At 52.8% G+C, this 17,037-nt stretch overlaps 4 protein-coding genes across 4 annotated transcripts; 3 read left to right on the top strand and 1 right to left on the bottom strand.

Annotated features, from left to right (window-relative positions):
• Nucleotides 1–155: 155 nt before the first annotated feature.
• On the bottom strand, nucleotides 156–1,381 carry J4E93_010148 (uncharacterized protein; the record flags this gene model as incomplete). The annotated part of the gene is made up of 2 exons (XM_049348033.1): nucleotides 156–640; nucleotides 700–1,381. 2 exons carry the CDS (start codon nucleotides 1,379–1,381, stop codon nucleotides 156–158), a joined length of 1,167 nt encoding a protein of 388 aa, XP_049194766.1.
• Nucleotides 1,382–4,444: 3,063 nt separating this feature from the next.
• Nucleotides 4,445–5,113, top strand: J4E93_010149 (uncharacterized protein; the record flags this gene model as incomplete). Its single annotated transcript, XM_049348034.1, has 1 exon — nucleotides 4,445–5,113. The coding sequence occupies one exon, from the start codon at nucleotides 4,445–4,447 to the stop codon at nucleotides 5,111–5,113; it is 669 nt and encodes a 222-aa protein (XP_049194767.1).
• A 2,039-nt stretch (nucleotides 5,114–7,152) lies between these two features.
• On the top strand, nucleotides 7,153–7,953 carry J4E93_010150 (uncharacterized protein; the record flags this gene model as incomplete). The annotated part of the gene is made up of 1 exon (XM_049348035.1): nucleotides 7,153–7,953. The coding sequence occupies one exon, from the start codon at nucleotides 7,153–7,155 to the stop codon at nucleotides 7,951–7,953; it is 801 nt and encodes a 266-aa protein (XP_049194768.1).
• A 1,519-nt stretch (nucleotides 7,954–9,472) lies between these two features.
• Nucleotides 9,473–15,716, top strand: J4E93_010151 (uncharacterized protein; the record flags this gene model as incomplete). The annotated part of the gene is made up of 10 exons (XM_049348036.1): nucleotides 9,473–9,520; nucleotides 9,572–9,659; nucleotides 9,721–9,791; nucleotides 9,852–10,084; nucleotides 10,132–11,885; nucleotides 12,794–13,034; nucleotides 13,104–14,304; nucleotides 14,351–14,695; nucleotides 14,742–15,519; nucleotides 15,571–15,716. The coding sequence occupies 10 exons, from the start codon at nucleotides 9,473–9,475 to the stop codon at nucleotides 15,714–15,716; spliced, it is 4,905 nt and encodes a 1,634-aa protein (XP_049194769.1).
• Between the last annotated feature and the right edge of the window lie 1,321 nt (nucleotides 15,717–17,037).

Below are 17,037 nucleotides of genomic sequence, written 5' to 3' on the forward strand. Positions count from 1 at the left end.
TTGTTCAATTCGACTACGAGCCGTAAACAATAACTCCGGTCCTCAACACTGTAGTGTATTTTCCGGCATTTTCCGCGTGAGAACCGTCGCGTTTCATCACCCGAAGTATGGCTTCCCGTGTTTAATCGTTCATCGGGCCGTCGGAGCTAAGAAAGTTACTTCAGAGCCTGCTTATCCATGTGCTCAATGTGAGATTGAAGCACGGCTGAGCCTATGTCTGAGTAAATAGTCTTCAGCTTTGATCGGAGATGAAAGGCGCCAAAACACTTCTTGTGCAGAGTCAGGCCGCCATTGTTTTTGAAGGTCTCCGCCGTAACGTTTGCAGGATCCCAACTAGACCGCCGGATATGCGCTGCCATACCTGTATAGTCATGTGATTCGAAAGTCAAAATCTGAGCAGAGTGCGCGAGATCGTAAAGCTTCTGGATGCTGAAGGGAGTTTCGGAAGCTCTCCGTCGTGCTGGGTAGAGATCATTCTCCAAGAGGAAAGAGATGAAGGAACCCAGAACCATGGCTCGACACTTGGGCTCCCATGATTCATCGACCTGACAGACATACACGTGTATGATATCGTCTAGAATATCGTAAAGGACATCCAGCATAGCCGAAAGTGTAGCTTCTCTGATTTGCAACATGCGCTCTTGAAAGTTGGTTAGCATATCTGCACGATTGTTTCGATTGAGATTGAGATTTTCATACCCAGAAGCCCTGGAGGCATATACTTTGGAAGCTTTTGGCCGTCGTCCATGATAGCGTTCCCGTCGTCATCTAGCCCGATCTTCTTCACTGTAAACCGGGTAAGACGTTGAAAGCTGTCCTTGTAGCCAAAAGTCCAAGCAACGTAGAACCAGCCGGGATCGCATCGTTCTCCGGAGTCCGTATCGGGATAGTGACACTGCGCCCATCCGTAGAGATCCAGAAACGGCCGAACAAGCTTGACAATGTCGTATCTGGCGCACACGACAGCGAGCTCGAGTAGGGCATCGATTGTAAGACCGTCTTTCCGTGGTATCTCATGGAAGCGTAGATGCGCGATTCGAAGTGCAATGTACAACGCATCTACTTCGTCATCCCGGAGCGGCACCTCAATGGCACCGTTTTCTTTCCGGTGTCGCTCGAACATCGCCTTCCATACCGGGCTCGCCAAGGTCATAGCTGTCGAAGATACCTGGACCGGCTGAAGACCAGCTGAATCGGTGCCGACCAATAGGGTGGCGTCGCCGCTATCGTCGAGAACAATAGTCGGCTGCAACTCCGACATATCGACATGTCTGTCTTCCACCGATGCAGCTACATCTTCCGGCGTGTCGACCGTGCACTGCACTGCAGGTGTTGTTCTCTCAGGGGTAGGACGCGCTCGGGAAAGGAAGCTAGACCACATGATCCAGCCTCGCGCTTGCTGAGACGAATAATGATGTCCTGTGGTGGCCAAGGTGACGTCGCCAATTGTGTAATTCCGGTTGGAGTGTGAGTGTGTGGCAAGCTGGCTACGCGTGCAATGATGTGCACGCGTCCCGAGGTCGGTGCACAGTAGACGCGTCGGTGATCGCGAGGCTAAAGGGCGCTAGTGAGAAGAGGTTTCAGATGTTCGTTTTTTCAGCGCAAACAAAGACAGAACAGCCCTTCGACAGCTACCCCAGCAAGCTTCCAATTTTACTTTCGCGCGCTGCCGCCAGCCGCCACACTTCGATTGAGGCGATGAGGGTCAATGCCAACCTTGGAGAGGTCAGCCTCGCCGAGTCGTAGCCGACGCCTCATGCTTCCACAACAGGGCTCGCCCCGTACGATCCCAGATGGACGGATTGTACACCCTGTGTGTTCGTGCCTCCAGCCTCGCCGACATGTGACGACAGTGTTACCACACAGCGCCTCATAGCTTCCAATCATGGGGAACCCGCGCAATCATGCCGAACGTCGGCTCTGGCACGATCATTCGCGGCGCGACCCAATCTCCGGAGTAGTATATCCACAATAATTATACTTCGATGAACGTTCGACCCTTCGGTCATCTGGCAGTGTTGCGGTTTGAGCAGAGCTCTATAGGCGGCGATCTCCGTGGCCATTGAGCTTTGATACAACAGCCGAGCGGGTGCAGCACGTTGCAGCATGCATGTCTGCGTGCTTGCTTCCCGTACCGCGCAGCTACACGTAACACAACGACAGATTCTGGCGAGGTGCAAAGTGTTCATTATGGATCAAGTCACCACGACCTTCAGTAACTAATCAGCGGATGAGCACACCAGGGTCTCGATCCCTATCATATCCTACCCGTGCCCCGGGTCGCCCAGAGCGAACGACATGTGACCAAGCCACTGACTCCATATGAAGCTGGTCGTGCGCCAGATGTGGCCTGTCTCGGCTGTAAGAATCGATGTGCATCACCCTTTCGCTCGAAAGATTAACACTAGATGACTCGATCTGGGACCACTGCACGCGTAATGCGCATTCGCCGATGTACGCTGCGGTCAAATCCGCTGCCATGTCGAACGACCGTCTATGCGTATGAAAGCTCAACTCAGTGTTGCACGCATTTTTCGCGCATACCACCATTGCAAGGGCAGGCAGGCCTCATACGTCTAGTGTTCTGTTGGCACCACACGGCTACTTACGGTTATGGTTGCAGTCTGAGAGAGATTCGTCATCGCGTTGGCAGAATCCAGACGAGCAGGACCACATGTCATCTGACACCTACGCCTCAGGCCCAAGGCATCCAAACACCGCATTTACCCGTTGTATCGGATCAGAAAACCTCATACCGGCCAAATATCACCCTCCATAGATGAAGATGGATCGCGGAAGATACAGGTCGTTTTCTAAACTGCCGATCCAGATTGCGTCACAACTGCATATCCGATAGAGTTCCACTCTGGGTCGATTCAATGCAAGTACGCGGTTACACAGTGTTTGCAAAGACTAAAGCAGGTGTTGAAGTGACTGCGTCTCGAACACGATGCAAAGCATGTTGCATCAAGAGGCGGATGAACCGGAACGAGTCAGCGTCTTGGGCTTCATCGGGGTCATTAGCAAGGACCTCATGGCCGTGCACGATGATCTCCTCATGTTTAGAATGCTCGAAGCGAAACTTTATCACAGCATCATCGAATCACGACAGGTTTCAAGCGTTCGAGGTCCAAAATACACGTAACGTCTATTCAACGCTGCTGTGATTTCTTCACAGCTGACGAATGAGATGAAGACCATGGCTTCCCGACGAGTGGTAGACAAGATCCGGTTCAGCTACATAAATCTACGGGCTAACCGGTGGCTTAGCTTCCGCTTTGGCCTGTCCGGCTTGTCGGGTCCCCTACCTCATGGTGATCATAGCTGCAGGTTAGCGCAGCATCATCACTGTTGATACGATGGACACGAGTGGTACCCAATCGGCACAGGCACATGGCATGTTACCATGCCGGTAGCCTAGCGAGTATGATCAGCGCATCACACCGCCCAGTAACAGTTGAACCGACACATCGGACACATTCTACGCCACAAAAAGCTTCCATGACTGAGCCCGTAGCGTCCGTGTGGTAAAGCATGCACTCGATTGCATTGGTCGCAACTCATGTCACCGGAGATGGCGACAGGCCGCTTTCGTCCAGTACCGTCCCCATTACCTGTCAATGCAACTCGCAGAACCTGCAAGCATCAACTAGTCGATGTCTTTCCATCATGTTCAACGACCAGCAAGAACGTCAATCTCAACGTCATGGGAGCACATACCGGGAGCGCCCTATCACAGCAGCCGACATGCAAGGACGTTGAGCTAACCGCAAACCAGTGAGCGTGGGAGCCCTGACTACTAGACGTTCGGTACCAGTCTATGGCTTCAGCTTCTGAATCCACTTTCAAACCCCCACCGATTGTCGAGTGCGTCTCTAGATCTCATTGTCTCGGCATCGGCAAGAAAATCTACGTCCCAAATCGGGTTTGTGCCGACTGTCTTCAACGACACGATCCACAACAGCTGCGAGTTTGGGCTGACGCCAACACTACTGCCTTGCAACTCATCAACGACGAAACTGCGCGCAAGCACATTCTAAAACGCAACATCGAAGCTCGTGGTCGCTATCTTTGCGTCTTTGAAGATCCTGATTTTCAGCACTGCAGGTGGCGACTACATGACCTGAACCTCCGCGGCACTCGCCTGGACTGCCCTTCTGTCCGCAGAAAAGGTATTGCGTGTACCAGGTGTTGGAGAAGGCGTCTGCGGAAGATCCGAATCGCACAGTTCTTCACGCCGACAGGCCTATGCCATGAAGAAGCAGACAAGCTGGTGACAAGGTCGGCAGGTTCGGAGGAGGGCAGTGAGGAGTCGGACGATGACGTGGAAGGCTACAACACAATAACGAGTTGAAGCCATACCAGAAACTGACCTGGTAAGTCGCTCTGCTAGGTTGTCGGCCACGCTAACAGATAAGGTGTACCACTGTACGACCTGCTTGTCATGCTAGCACCGCCGCCGAAGCCACACTGTGCATTCGGTACCGCTTGTGGCTCACGTCCAGGAGGACAAGAACAAGGAACAGACATATGTTCATGGTGCAAGAACATGAGCTTCGACGCACTGTACAAGCAAGCCGAAGCACATCCAGACAAGCCGTTGCTGAGGTACCGCATCGATGTCTACAGGCACCAGCTTGAGCGCGACAGCTCCGAACGCATCAGGAAAGGCTGGACATATCTCTGCGCCTGCAAAGACCCAGAGTTCCGCTTCTCAGCATGGCGCAACGATTTCAACCCCCAAGATTCCCGCCTCTGCGGCACAGTTCGGCATCGCGGACAGCTGTGTGCACGATGCTACCGCAAAGCACGAGAGCAAGCCTGCCATTGGCTTTCGGAATTCGATGGCGACCGAGTGGGGTTTCCGTGTGTCTTCGAGGACCCACGACTAAGACGGCCCGTCGACAGCAACTGGAAGATTGGACCGCGGAATCAGCAGGGTGAGGCGGACCCAAGCTGGGAAAAGGATCCAAGGAGGGATGGACGCTGCGACAGGACGAGGTTTAGGAATCAGCTTTGCCAGAAGTGCTTCAATCGTATGTGCGAGATTCGAGGGTTTGGCCGGTACTTCGATACGGAGTGGGGTATACTGCGGCGTAACTATGGGGTGTGATCGCAGCGCTATCGACGAACCGATCTGAGTCAACCATCTTATCGGGTACCCTCAATACGTTTTCCGTACACCTCAGATGAGGTTCGATCACAGCCCTGGGTCGGCACACGAGCTTATCACCCACGAACGACAATGAGTTCTCCGAACATGCGACAGTACCACACCTACGGCTACTGCTTCTGGTACTCCCTTTAGGCACGGAATCAGAGGCAGACTGCCCCTTACAGCGTTATCGTATTCACAGTGTGGTCGATAAGACGACACGACTAGTGCGTATAGCACATTCCTCCGCATCGGAAAGCCAGACAGCAACACCGACACACAAGAAACGGCACATTGCAAGGGAGCCGCAAGCTGTTTCATTTACTGGATGCTACAATCGCTTCTCAAAACAAGCACATCGAGACAAAGAAGTTCAATTCTCCGCGGGATATGCCGACACAAAGATGGACCCCAAAAGGCACATTGTCTCCGCTGGTAGCAGCGCTCAGATGCAGGCGCATAGGAGTAAAAGTCGCGGCTGAGTCGAGCTTTGCGGTAGCATACCTTACACCCCTTCTGAACGGCCTTTTCCTCGGAGTTGCGGTAACTACCATTGTCGCAAGAGGGAACTAGAAATTGGTCGACTATCGGTGTGCATACATCTGGCCTGGAGGCTTGCAGGCCAACTCTAGTGCTAATCGATATGGACAAAGTGCGTCGGAATGTAGGGAAAGGGACGCCTGTATGGTCGTGGCTGTGTATATCTTGACAGTGCTAGTCTTTTGCTGTCTTTTATTCGAGAGTGTATTGGTATAGGAATTGGTCGGATTGCTGGGATTCACTCGCGTACGGATGTGTGAATCCAACCCGAACCGCGGTACCCGTGGACCTTCTAAGCAGCTACCATCTTCGCTAGGTAAAATAATACGTATTTCCCCACACATCGCTTTATCTCGTCTTCCCAACAGGACTTGCTTGCAAGTATTCGCCGATACAACATCGCACAATATGCCCACAACCTTGACTCGCGCAGAAAAGTCCTGCATCTGTACTCTCTTCGCTCTATTCCTGAATACGAACCTTAATAACGGAGAACTTGATGACATAGCGCGGGGATTGACAGTGCTTCCTCTCGAGCTTGCCGAGATCGAGATGATGTTTTGGGATGACCTATTCCCGACGCTGATTTGGAACCTACTCAGTATCCACGGACAACAGCATGCATTTGAAGAAGACATAGTCTGTGAGAGGATCGAAGTCGCACGAGCTGGGCCTCCTAAATTATATATTAGCACATTTACAAAGAAGCTCCTCTTCGGATGGATGGTGTGGCTCGACTGGATGCGTGTCAAACGCAGGTTAGTCGATACTCAACACCTGTCTTGATGCTGACTGACCTCTTGAACAGGTATCTCGCGGAGAGAAAAAAGCAGCGTAGGCGGGAAATAGAGAGGCAGTTTGACGCGACAAAGGTTGGTAGACTCGTTAGGCGAGTTGACTTTCTCCGAACGGTCTTCTCGAGCGGTCCTGATGGGACTACATGCTCAGCGGGTCCTATGAGCAGTCGTTATTCTGGATTTGGATCTTCCGCAATGACGTTGTGTTTGAGTATTCTTAGAGCGGGTGGATGGGCTGTTTGGTGGGCTGCAAGAGGACCTTTGGTGTCGGCTTGTCGGCTACCCAGAGCGCATGGCTCAGTCTTTTAGCTTTCTGACCAATCGACTGAATAAATATATATTCATGTTCGTAGAACAGTCATTCGTTCCCTGCGAATAACTACGACGGCGCGTCTTGCGGGCTGTGCTCGTTGATCGGATTACACCAACAGTCAGACAGTGCCATCATAGTCATGACTTTAGTCATTGAGACTCACTGTGCTGACTGTAGGGAGATTCTTATGACTCCACAAAGCTTTATAAAGAGCGCATTGCACAGATCCGATACTATTCTTCACAGCTTCGAGAACCCTACTGCACAGCATCAGACAATCGACCCAAAGCGACCAGACAAACGAGCTACCATCGATCTTTCAACACAACATTGCAATGGCCCATCAAATGCGGGAAGTATGCAGTCTCAAGCCAGACGCCTGTCTGAATCCGAAGGAGTTCGAGCCTGGCACTACACTTTGCGGATACTGCGAAAAGATGGACCCGAGCGTACTCAAGCTCAATCTGGATCTCAGCCGTCGGGTTGACAAATCCAGCGAAGACCTAATTGCGCAAATGGCTCCAAAGGCGGAAGCAGCCAGGCAAGATGCTATGAAAGAATCCAAACTTGTCTGCGCCATGAGAAATCCTAGGTTTTATGGGCAAGAATGGCGAACAAAGTTCCGACCTGAGACTGGGGAGCCATGCGTATTACTCGATGCTCCTGGAGCCGATGAAGGTCGTCTATGTGCAACTTGCATGGCCCACGAAATTCCAAAAGATTCCAATTGGGCAAAAGATTATATCTTGCGGCCCAGCGACACGAAGGGCAAACATCCGTACGCCCGTATCAGGTTTGATTGCGTGTGGAATCGCCCAAAACCAGCTGGCTTTGAATACCCAGATGGAGACTTCCGAAAGTGGTGGCACCTTAAACTTGGGTTCCTGGATTGTATCGACAAGAACACCTACACCAAGTTACCAAATGCCATGTGCGAATGGCACAGAGTTGCGCTCTTAACCTGGGACGCTAAGGACTATAACACTGGAAGGAAGTTCAATGAACACTTTTGGACAGATGGCAGACTCAAAGCCGACTATCCCGACGAGGAGTTGGCTCCTACGGTGCCTGGCGGAATCCCATTCGACCAATTGGAGGACTGCCATTTTGATGTTTTCGCGAAAACCGGGGAAGGCGTTCCCGGCTAATTGTGGTGGGTAGTGGAGGGAGAACGACAATTTAGCTTTTCGTTACGGATAGAACGATGGTTGTACCTTCCTTTAAAGTCGTTGTCCCTGGTGCTGTGTCTTTCACTGTAAAGAAAGTTCAAGCTTTCTGAGTTGACCATGTTCAAGCTTGCGCTACCGTATTTCGGAACGGTACTAATTATTTCATTTGCCTCTTAGTGCATGGCGATTTATTCGTGTGCGCCAGACGAGGAGGAGGTGTGGTAATGGAGCACGATGGTCTTGCGAAGGGGTCAAGGTGTTGGTGTTGGTGCGTGCCATCAGTGACTCCCGCAATGACTATCCGTGTCACCGTAACCAATGTGACTCAGTCTAGCTATTTAGCAACACCAAGAGTGCTTCAAGTCTTCTTTGAGTACTTCGCGGGAGACTATAGGCAGCAATTCAAACCGGCCATCTATCCTTCAATACATAATCCTGCCAAGAAGCCACGACGAGCGAACAAGTCCCTAACTATGGCTTCACCAACGCGAGAAGGGACGCAACCCGACGGAAAAGACAAGGAATTTTGCTGCACCTTCTGGGCGTACTATGAGAACTTTCCGGACGCTGGATGTGATCCCGATCCGGACCAAGTGGCAGACCAGCCTTGCCAGCATTGCATTAAACAGCATCCGTATCTCTGGGATGAAGCGAGAGAGATTCGTCATGAGCTAAGAAAGTCCTCAAGCGACCCCATCGACAACACAAGTCTCGACAAGCAGTTCAAAAAGCAAGAACCCGGGGTTTAATGATCTCTTCAAAGAGATCGACGCAATGAACGAGGACCCCTACACATGCGTTACCCGCCGGGAGCGATACGCGCGCACCAAGATGGCAGCACTGGTGGTCGAAAGCTGGAAACGTCGTAATGGTTTGACTTATCCCGAAAAGCCGGGCCTGATCTCCTGCAGGGGAACGGCAAAGGAAGACACCTTCTGTCATGACTGTTGGAGGTTTATGGAGCAATGCGGTTATGAGGATTACTTTAATGGGGACCGCACGGTGAATGAGGATAAACTTCTGAAGGACGCGGCTGTTTAGGACCGCTTTTGGCCATCTATGAAGGCGGTTCTGGATACAGTCATGGCCCAGGCGGCAGGTGTCAGGAAGCGAGATGTTTGCTGTATCTACAGACGTAGTGATTGTCCAGGGTTCCCATCAATGTAAAACGAGGTTTGGTAGTCTAATGTACAAAAGAGTCTCGCAATGACGTGTATGAGTTGAAAAAAGTGTGGAGTTTGGTAAGACTTGCTTCTAGAAGGAATGATGTTCGCGCGCCTTCCCCCATTGAGCCGCTAATGCCGGAGAGGAGGGGCATTACGCCGCCTTCGGCCCTCAATAAATTGCGAACACAAGACTCATACCAGACCCCGATATCTCCGCGCACCCTTACGACTGCCCATACTGTGACTCACAGTTGTTTCATCTATAAGGAAGTCAGTTCCTGGCTTTGTGCTTTTGTCACACACTCCAACTTTTCGACTTGGTATTCAGCAACATGGACGGCATTAAGAAGACGTTTGCGCAATGCAAGAAGGAGGGCAGGGTATGATCTGGCACAAGCAGGAAGAGGCATAACAGGCTGACATGTGTGTAGTCTGCCCTCGTCACCTATGTGACTGCGGGTTTCCCTACGGCAGAGGAGACGCCAGACATCATGATGGCCATGGAGGCGGGAGGTGCTGGTACGTAGGACGAGCAATTGCTGCCCCAAACGAAGCGAAGACAGTCAATTGACACGCGCAGACATCATTGAACTCGGCATGCCTTTCACGGACCCCATTGCCGACGGCCCAGCAATTCAGACTGCCAACACTGTACGTTGACTTACTCGCCACCATCCCTCCGAAACTCCTCCTGACACCATGTGTCTATAGCAAGCCCTCAAGAACGGCGTCACGATTGGCCATGTCCTCCAGATGATCCGCGACGCGAGGAAGCGGGGCTTGAAGGCACCAGTCCTCCTCATGGGATACTACAACCCTCTGCTCAGCTACGGCGAGGAGAAGATGCTGCAGGATGCGAAGGAGGCCGGAGCCAACGGCTTCATCATGGTCGACCTGCCACCGGAGGAGGCTCTGCGCTTCAGGAACTTCTGCCGTAGCTACGGGTAAGCACACTATCCAGACAAGCTTGAGACGACAGCTAACAAGACAGTCTCTCCTACGTTCCCCTCATCGCACCCGCTACGTCTGAGCACCGCATGCGCGTCCTCTGCAAAATCGCCGATTCCTTCATCTACGTCGTATCGCGCATGGGCGTCACCGGCGCCAGCGGCACAATGAACGCTGCCCTTCCTCAACTTCTCGAGCGCGTCCACAAATACTCTGGCAATGTTCCGGCAGCCGTCGGTTTCGGTGTCAGCACACGTGACCACTATCTGAGCGTAGGCAAGATCGCTGAGGGTGTCGTTATCGGGTCCCAGATCATCAACACATTGATCAAGGCTCCAGCAGGAGAGGGCGCAAAGGCAGTTGAGAAGTACTGCGACGAGATCTGCGGCAAGAGCACCCGCGAGACAACCCGTGAGGTCGGCATTGTCGAGACATTGAACGAGGCGAAGGAGCCCACCGGCGTTCACGTCGACAAGGTCATCACAGATGCCGACACACCAGATGGCCCCGGTCTCGCCGACCAGCTGGAGATGCTCAACACTGACGAGACGGACGGCGCGAATGGAACCAACCAGCAGAACGGATTCGACGAGAAGCACAAGTTCCCCGCACGATTCGGCGAGTTTGGCGGGCAATATGTGCCTGAATCTCTCATGGATTGTCTCTCTGAGCTCGAGGAAGGTTTCAACACAGCGATTGAAGACCCCAAGTTCTGGGAAGAGTACCGTTCTTACTACGACTGGATGGGCAGACCAGGACATCTGCATCTTGCCGAGCGCCTTACCGAGCACGCTGGAGGCGCCAATATCTGGTTGAAGAGAGAAGATTTGAACCACACCGGAAGTCACAAGATCAACAACGCCCTCGGACAGGTACTCATCGCCAGGAGACTGGGAAAGACTGAGATTATTGCCGAGACCGGAGCTGGCCAGCACGGTGTTGCGACAGCCACTGTCTGCGCCAAGTTCAACATGAAGTGCACCATCTACATGGGTGCCGAGGATGTCAGGCGCCAGGCCTTGAACGTCTTCCGCATTAAGTTGCTCGGTGCGCAGGTCGTTGCCGTCGAGGCTGGTGCGCAAACCCTCCGTGATGCAGTCAACGAGGCCATGCGCGCTTGGGTCGTCCACCTCGACACAACCCACTACATTATCGGATCCGCCATCGGCCCTCACCCCTTCCCTACGATTGTCCGTACTTTCCAGTCGATCATCGGAAACGAGACCAAGGAGCAGATGCAGGCCAAGCGTGGCAAGCTTCCCGACGCTGTAGTTGCCTGCGTTGGTGGTGGCAGCAATGCCGCGGGCATGTTCTACCCCTTCTCCAAGGACATGTCCGTTAAGCTTCTCGGTATTGAGGCTGGTGGTGACGGTATTGACACAGACCGCCACAGTGCAACACTCTCCGCTGGAACGAAGGGTGTGCTTCACGGCGTGCGTACCTACGTTATCCAGAACCAGCACGGACAGATCAGCGAGACTCACTCGGTCTCTGCTGGTCTCGACTACCCCGGTGTCGGCCCAGAGCTTTCCAGCTGGAAGGACAGCGACCGTGCCAAGTTCATTGCCTGCACCGATGCTGAGGCCTTCATTGGTTTCCGTCTCATGTCTCAACTCGAGGGTATCATCCCCGCACTGGAGACTTCGCACGCCGTTTTTGGTGCTATTGAGCTGGCCAAGACGATGAACAAGGACCAGGACATTGTCATCTGTGTCTCTGGACGTGGTGACAAGGACGTGCAGAGTGTTGCGGAGGAGCTGCCCAAGCTAGGACCCAAGATTGGCTGGGACCTGAGGTGTAAGTCTGACAGTATCCAAGATGGTTGAACAATGCTAACATTCTACAGTTTAAACGATGATGTTATTCACGCGACACCAGGGAAATGATTGTATATAGCTCAAAAGTGAATAAAAGTTCAAGCAATGTTCGCTACACACATTTTCAACATGATTTTCCAACTGTCTTGGTCCAAGTGAGGCGCAGAGTCATTTCGAAGACTCATCGCCGTACCGTTGATGTACATGGAGACGTACCAGCTGAGAATTAGTCGTCGGCAAATCACAGTCATCACATCCCAACCACCCAAAGTACCTTTCAAAGTTATTGCAATCGGATCATCACGAGACGAGCGCGCCAACGAGATGGTCAAAGTGAGGCTCAACAGACGATCTACCAGATATCACACGTTTTGAAGCGTGATTGGCGCAGAGGATTGCGGGCGAGCTATGCGCAACGATGATGCAGGTCGAGTGGTTTCGGCATGGGTGGGATGCAGGCCATGACTAGCTGCGGCCAGGAGCGGGCCATCGCGAAGACATGCAAAGGTCCCACTGAAGTTGACTGAAGACGAGACGGAAGCTGCATCCCATGGGACGTGGGGTTTAGGCGCGTGACGATGGACGAAGACGCTACCTGTCGCGTATCCCGAGACAGTGTATGGGCGTGGGAGGTGTGGGTGCGGGAGCGCGGCGGAGGGCCAATGGCCGGCCCATGTGTTCCGGCGCGGCCCTGGTGTGCGGTGACGAAAGGCATCCACATCTTCAGGCCAGCGCCGAGAAAGGTTCCGCGCCAATCCCACACATCTCAATGCCGCATTTCCACGTGCTGCACGCCACCTGACCGCCTGCGACTACGCCCTCTAGCCTGCCTGCCGTAGCGTCTTCGCGCTGAAGACTGCCTAACACTGCTCCTCCACAACCCGCAAGCCTCCACCCTGGACGCCTTGAGCCCTTACCGTGACGCTGCGCCCATCCAAGCCTTTGAGCTTCAACCACTCGACCCTACCCCAAAAGAGACACAGCGGGAGACCAAGAGGGAACAAAAGCGACGGGAGAAGCTCGAGCAGCTTCGCGAGGCCGACGAGATGAAGTTCTCCCACAGCCTGCAGTTCAATGCAGTGCCGGACTGGAGCAACCACTACATTGCCTACAGCAACCTCAAGAAGCAGTACGTGGCGCGTCTCGAGCACGAGGGGGGGTTTCTTAGTAAGATCGAGGGCTGACGCACTATCTACAGAATATACAGCCTTGAGACGCAGCTCAACCAGAAGCAGGCGCATACCGATGCCGAGTCCTCACCACTCCTCAACGGGGCTGCCGACGACCCTGACAAAGTCTTCACGAATACCCTCGACACGGAGCTAGAACGCGTCACGTCTTTCTACAAGCTCAAGGAGAATGAGATCTTCGAGGAGATGGAGGCCCTGCTCAAGGACGAGGAGCTGTTCGAGTACCACCAGGAAGAGTACAATGAGGAGAACGAGAATGCGCCGCCAGGGAAGAAGATGCGTAGTGGAAGTGTCTTCAAGGCCATCGGCTTCAACCGACCGCGGGCCATGAGCGGTGCAAGCGGGCGATCAACAGACCACGGCGCAGAGGCAGATGGAGATGAGGACGATTCGGACGAAGACGTCGACGAGACCGCACAGCTGCGTAAGAAGAGCCCAGACGGTCAACGGCGACGCAGACGGACCACCGACGAAGACATGGCAGCCTCGCACGTGTCCTCAAGACGGAAGACGAGCGTCGCATTCGAGGACTACAACGACATGGCTTTCTCAGCGCTGTACGACGAAGGCGTGTCGCTTAAGAAGCGGGCCGTCAGTGTCTACGTTCTCCTATGCGAGCTGCGGTCCTTCATCCAGCTGAACAAGACGGGGTTTGAAAAGGTGCTGAAAAAGTACGACAAGATCATGGACCGCAAGCTCAAAAAGACATACCTGAACAAATACGTCTACCCGGCATATCCCTTTCAGCAAAGCACCATGGACACGCTCACGCGGAACCTCGAGCGCATGGAAGAAGCGTACGCGCAGATCGGCACAAAGGGCGACATTGTAGAGGCGAAGCGCGAGCTGAGACTACATCTGCGAGAACACGTTGTATGGGAGAGAAACACAGTTTGGCGAGAGATGATTGGAATCGAACGGAAAGCACAAGCGGCCAATATCGGTATTAGCCATACACTGCTCGGACGCGATACAACGGGCGGCAAGATCAGGCGACAAGGAGACGAGGTGGAATCAGACATGAAGGAGGTGGACACCCCGATTGGAAGATATCGGTGCCCGCAATGGCTCGTCAGCAGGACCTTTTGGATTCTGCTTGCTTGCATAGCGGTCTTCATTGTGCTGCTCGTAGTGCCCATCATGGAGGCGCCTGAGCAGCAAAACTGTCTGGCCATGGTGATCTTTGTCAGTTTACTGTGGGCCACTGAGGTATGCAGAATGTTTGTAATCCTTAGTTCCATGCTAACCACCACAGGCTATACCTCTCTTCGTCACTTCACTCTTGGTACCTTTCCTCGCAGTAACGCTGAACGTAGTACGAAGCGACGTGGAACCTCACCGAAGACTAGAATCCAAGGCAGCGGCGTCCTACGTCTTTTCTGCTATGTGGACGCCAGTCATCATGCTACTATTGGGCGGTTTTACGATCGCCGCCGCGCTATCAAAGTACAACATCGCCAAGATGATGGCTACCTTTGTCCTCAGCAAGGCTGGAACGAAACCAAGGACCGTACTCGTGGTCAACATGTTCGTCGCCATGTTCGCCAGTATGTGGATCAGCAACGTTGCCGCACCCGTGCTCTGCTTCTCCATCATCCAGGTACGTCACCACCTTTCCAGCCCTTCTAACAAAGCTAACATCACAGCCCATCCTCCGTAACCTCCCCGCCGATTCCGACATGACCAAAGCACTCCTCATGGGCATCGCCCTCTCCTCCAACATCGGCGGCGCCGCCTCCCCCATCGCCTCGCCCCAGAACCTAATCGCGCTGCAAAACATGCACCCAGAACCCTCCTGGGGCGTATGGTTCTTCGTCGCACTCCCCGTGTGCATCATCTCCATCCTGCTAATCTGGGTCTTCCTCCTCATCACCTTCCAACCCGGCCGCGGCACCAGCATCGTGCCCATCCGTCCCCTGAAGGACAAGTTCACCGGCGTGCAATGGTTCATCAGCGTCGTTACGCTCGTCACCATTGTCCTGTGGTGCGTGAGCCACCAGCTCGAATCCATCTTCGGCGACATGGGCGTCGTAGCTATCATCCCCATCGTCCTCTTCTTCGGCACCGGTATCCTCACCAAAGAGGACTTCAACAACTTCCTCTGGACCATCATCATCCTCGCCGCCGGCGGTCTGTCCCTCGGTAAAGCAGTCAATTCATCGGGACTGCTGCATACGATCGCAGAGTCCATCACCGCGGGTGTCGAGGGCATGAGTCTCTACGGCGTTCTCGTCGTGTTCTGCGCGCTGATCGGTGTGGTCGCTACGTTTATCAGTCATACCGTTGCGGCGCTTATTGTGCTCCCGCTTGTGCAGCAGGTCGGGCAGCAGATGCCCGAGCCGCATCCTAATCTGCTGGTTATGGGCGCGGTGTTGATGGCTAGTGGGGCGATGGGGTTGCCGACTAGTGGATTTCCTAATATGAGTAAGTCTTCCTCCCTTCTTGAGCGTGTAATATGATACTGACCAACTGTAGCTGCGATTATGATGGAAGACCAGCGTACCGGTCAACGCTACCTTGCCGTGAAGCATTTCTTGACAAGAGGTGTGCCGGCGAGTATTATTACTTTCTGTGTTATTATTACCGTGGGTTATGGGTTGATGCTTGCTGTGGGTTTCTAGGAAGATTGCGCGCATCGTCGCATTGTTGCATCGTTTTGGACTGTTTGTCGAGTAAAGAGTTATGTTTCCGCATCTTTAGCGAGGGAGGCGGGTTTAACGAATCGAGATATCGCATTTCTTGACGGCTTTGCAATTGAGTTGTGAGCACTGACCTATCGGAAGATGCAATGACCATGCATTGTAGTCATACAATGTGTGACTGTTCATTGAGTGATTGTTGGTGTTTGCACCGTGCCCAGCACGGATGCCTTTTGTAACATACAGTATAGGAAACCGTCCCCCCGTCTCCTCCAACTCTGTAGATGACTGTTCGGAAATGACTGTTGTAAGGAAATCAACGTGCCCTGCACGGGTGTGTTTCGGAAACATAAGAGAACCCATTGTCCCCTCCGTCGTCGAGTACATTGAGCTTCGACCCTCCGCCTGTCAGGCTGTCAACTCGAGGCTACTTGTATTGCTTAGCCTCTTTTAAACTAATTTTCCCTTCCCAATAAAAGCTCGTCATTCTCTAGATACTCTAGCTTCATAACTCCGTTGTCATGGAAAAGCTCCTTGAGTCCGGCGTCGTTGCTGTCCCATACCGCACGTTCACACAAGTCGCACAACTTGAACTGAGGAGAGACACGGCTACAAGGATGATAGTTCTTTAGTGTGTATTGTGGTTCTGTTGCAATCCACTCTTCCCTTGCCTTCAATAATCCCTTGGTGAAAATAATACGAGAGTCCGGGTTTTGAGGATCAATGTATTGAAGCCAAGAGACATACATCTGCCGACCCACGCAAGGGAATTTGCCCTCCTTATCGGGACCGTCGTTGTCGGTTTGCAATTTCGTGATTTGCTTTTGGAGTATGTCGTACAATTCCATCGCTTCTTTGGCTATGTTGCTGTTGTGCTGATCCCCAGGCGCCCACTTTTCTTTCCACGCATCCAGCGCTTCTTGGAGACTTGAAGGCAGAGTCTTCTCGCAATGTTCACAGGGATCGGTCTTGTCACCGTGACGTATGTTTCCGACGAGCTGACAACAAATTCCTGCCCTCTTGAATATACATGGGTGCGGGAAGATAGGTTGAGTCATGGTGTGGTATTATTCAGTGTCTGGCTGGGTTGGATCGTTAATCGGCGTTCGTAGAGTAATGTTCAGCTTTGTAGGTTGAGTGAGACTTTGAAGCTTCTCGTTGATATATCGACTTGAAGACTTGAGATAGAGGATGTGTATTGAGTACTTTGATGTCTATTCTCTGCCATTGTCTCCAACGCTCTTTATACTCCCCATTCTTGCGTTCAGTCATAGAGTATGACTTCGTGGGTGTGAGTAGATTG

Source organism: Alternaria ventricosa (genome assembly GCF_023758065.1).
Source record: "Alternaria ventricosa strain BMP 2768 chromosome Unknown scaffold_27, whole genome shotgun sequence".
Classification (NCBI taxonomy): Eukaryota; Fungi; Ascomycota; class Dothideomycetes; order Pleosporales; family Pleosporaceae; genus Alternaria; species Alternaria ventricosa.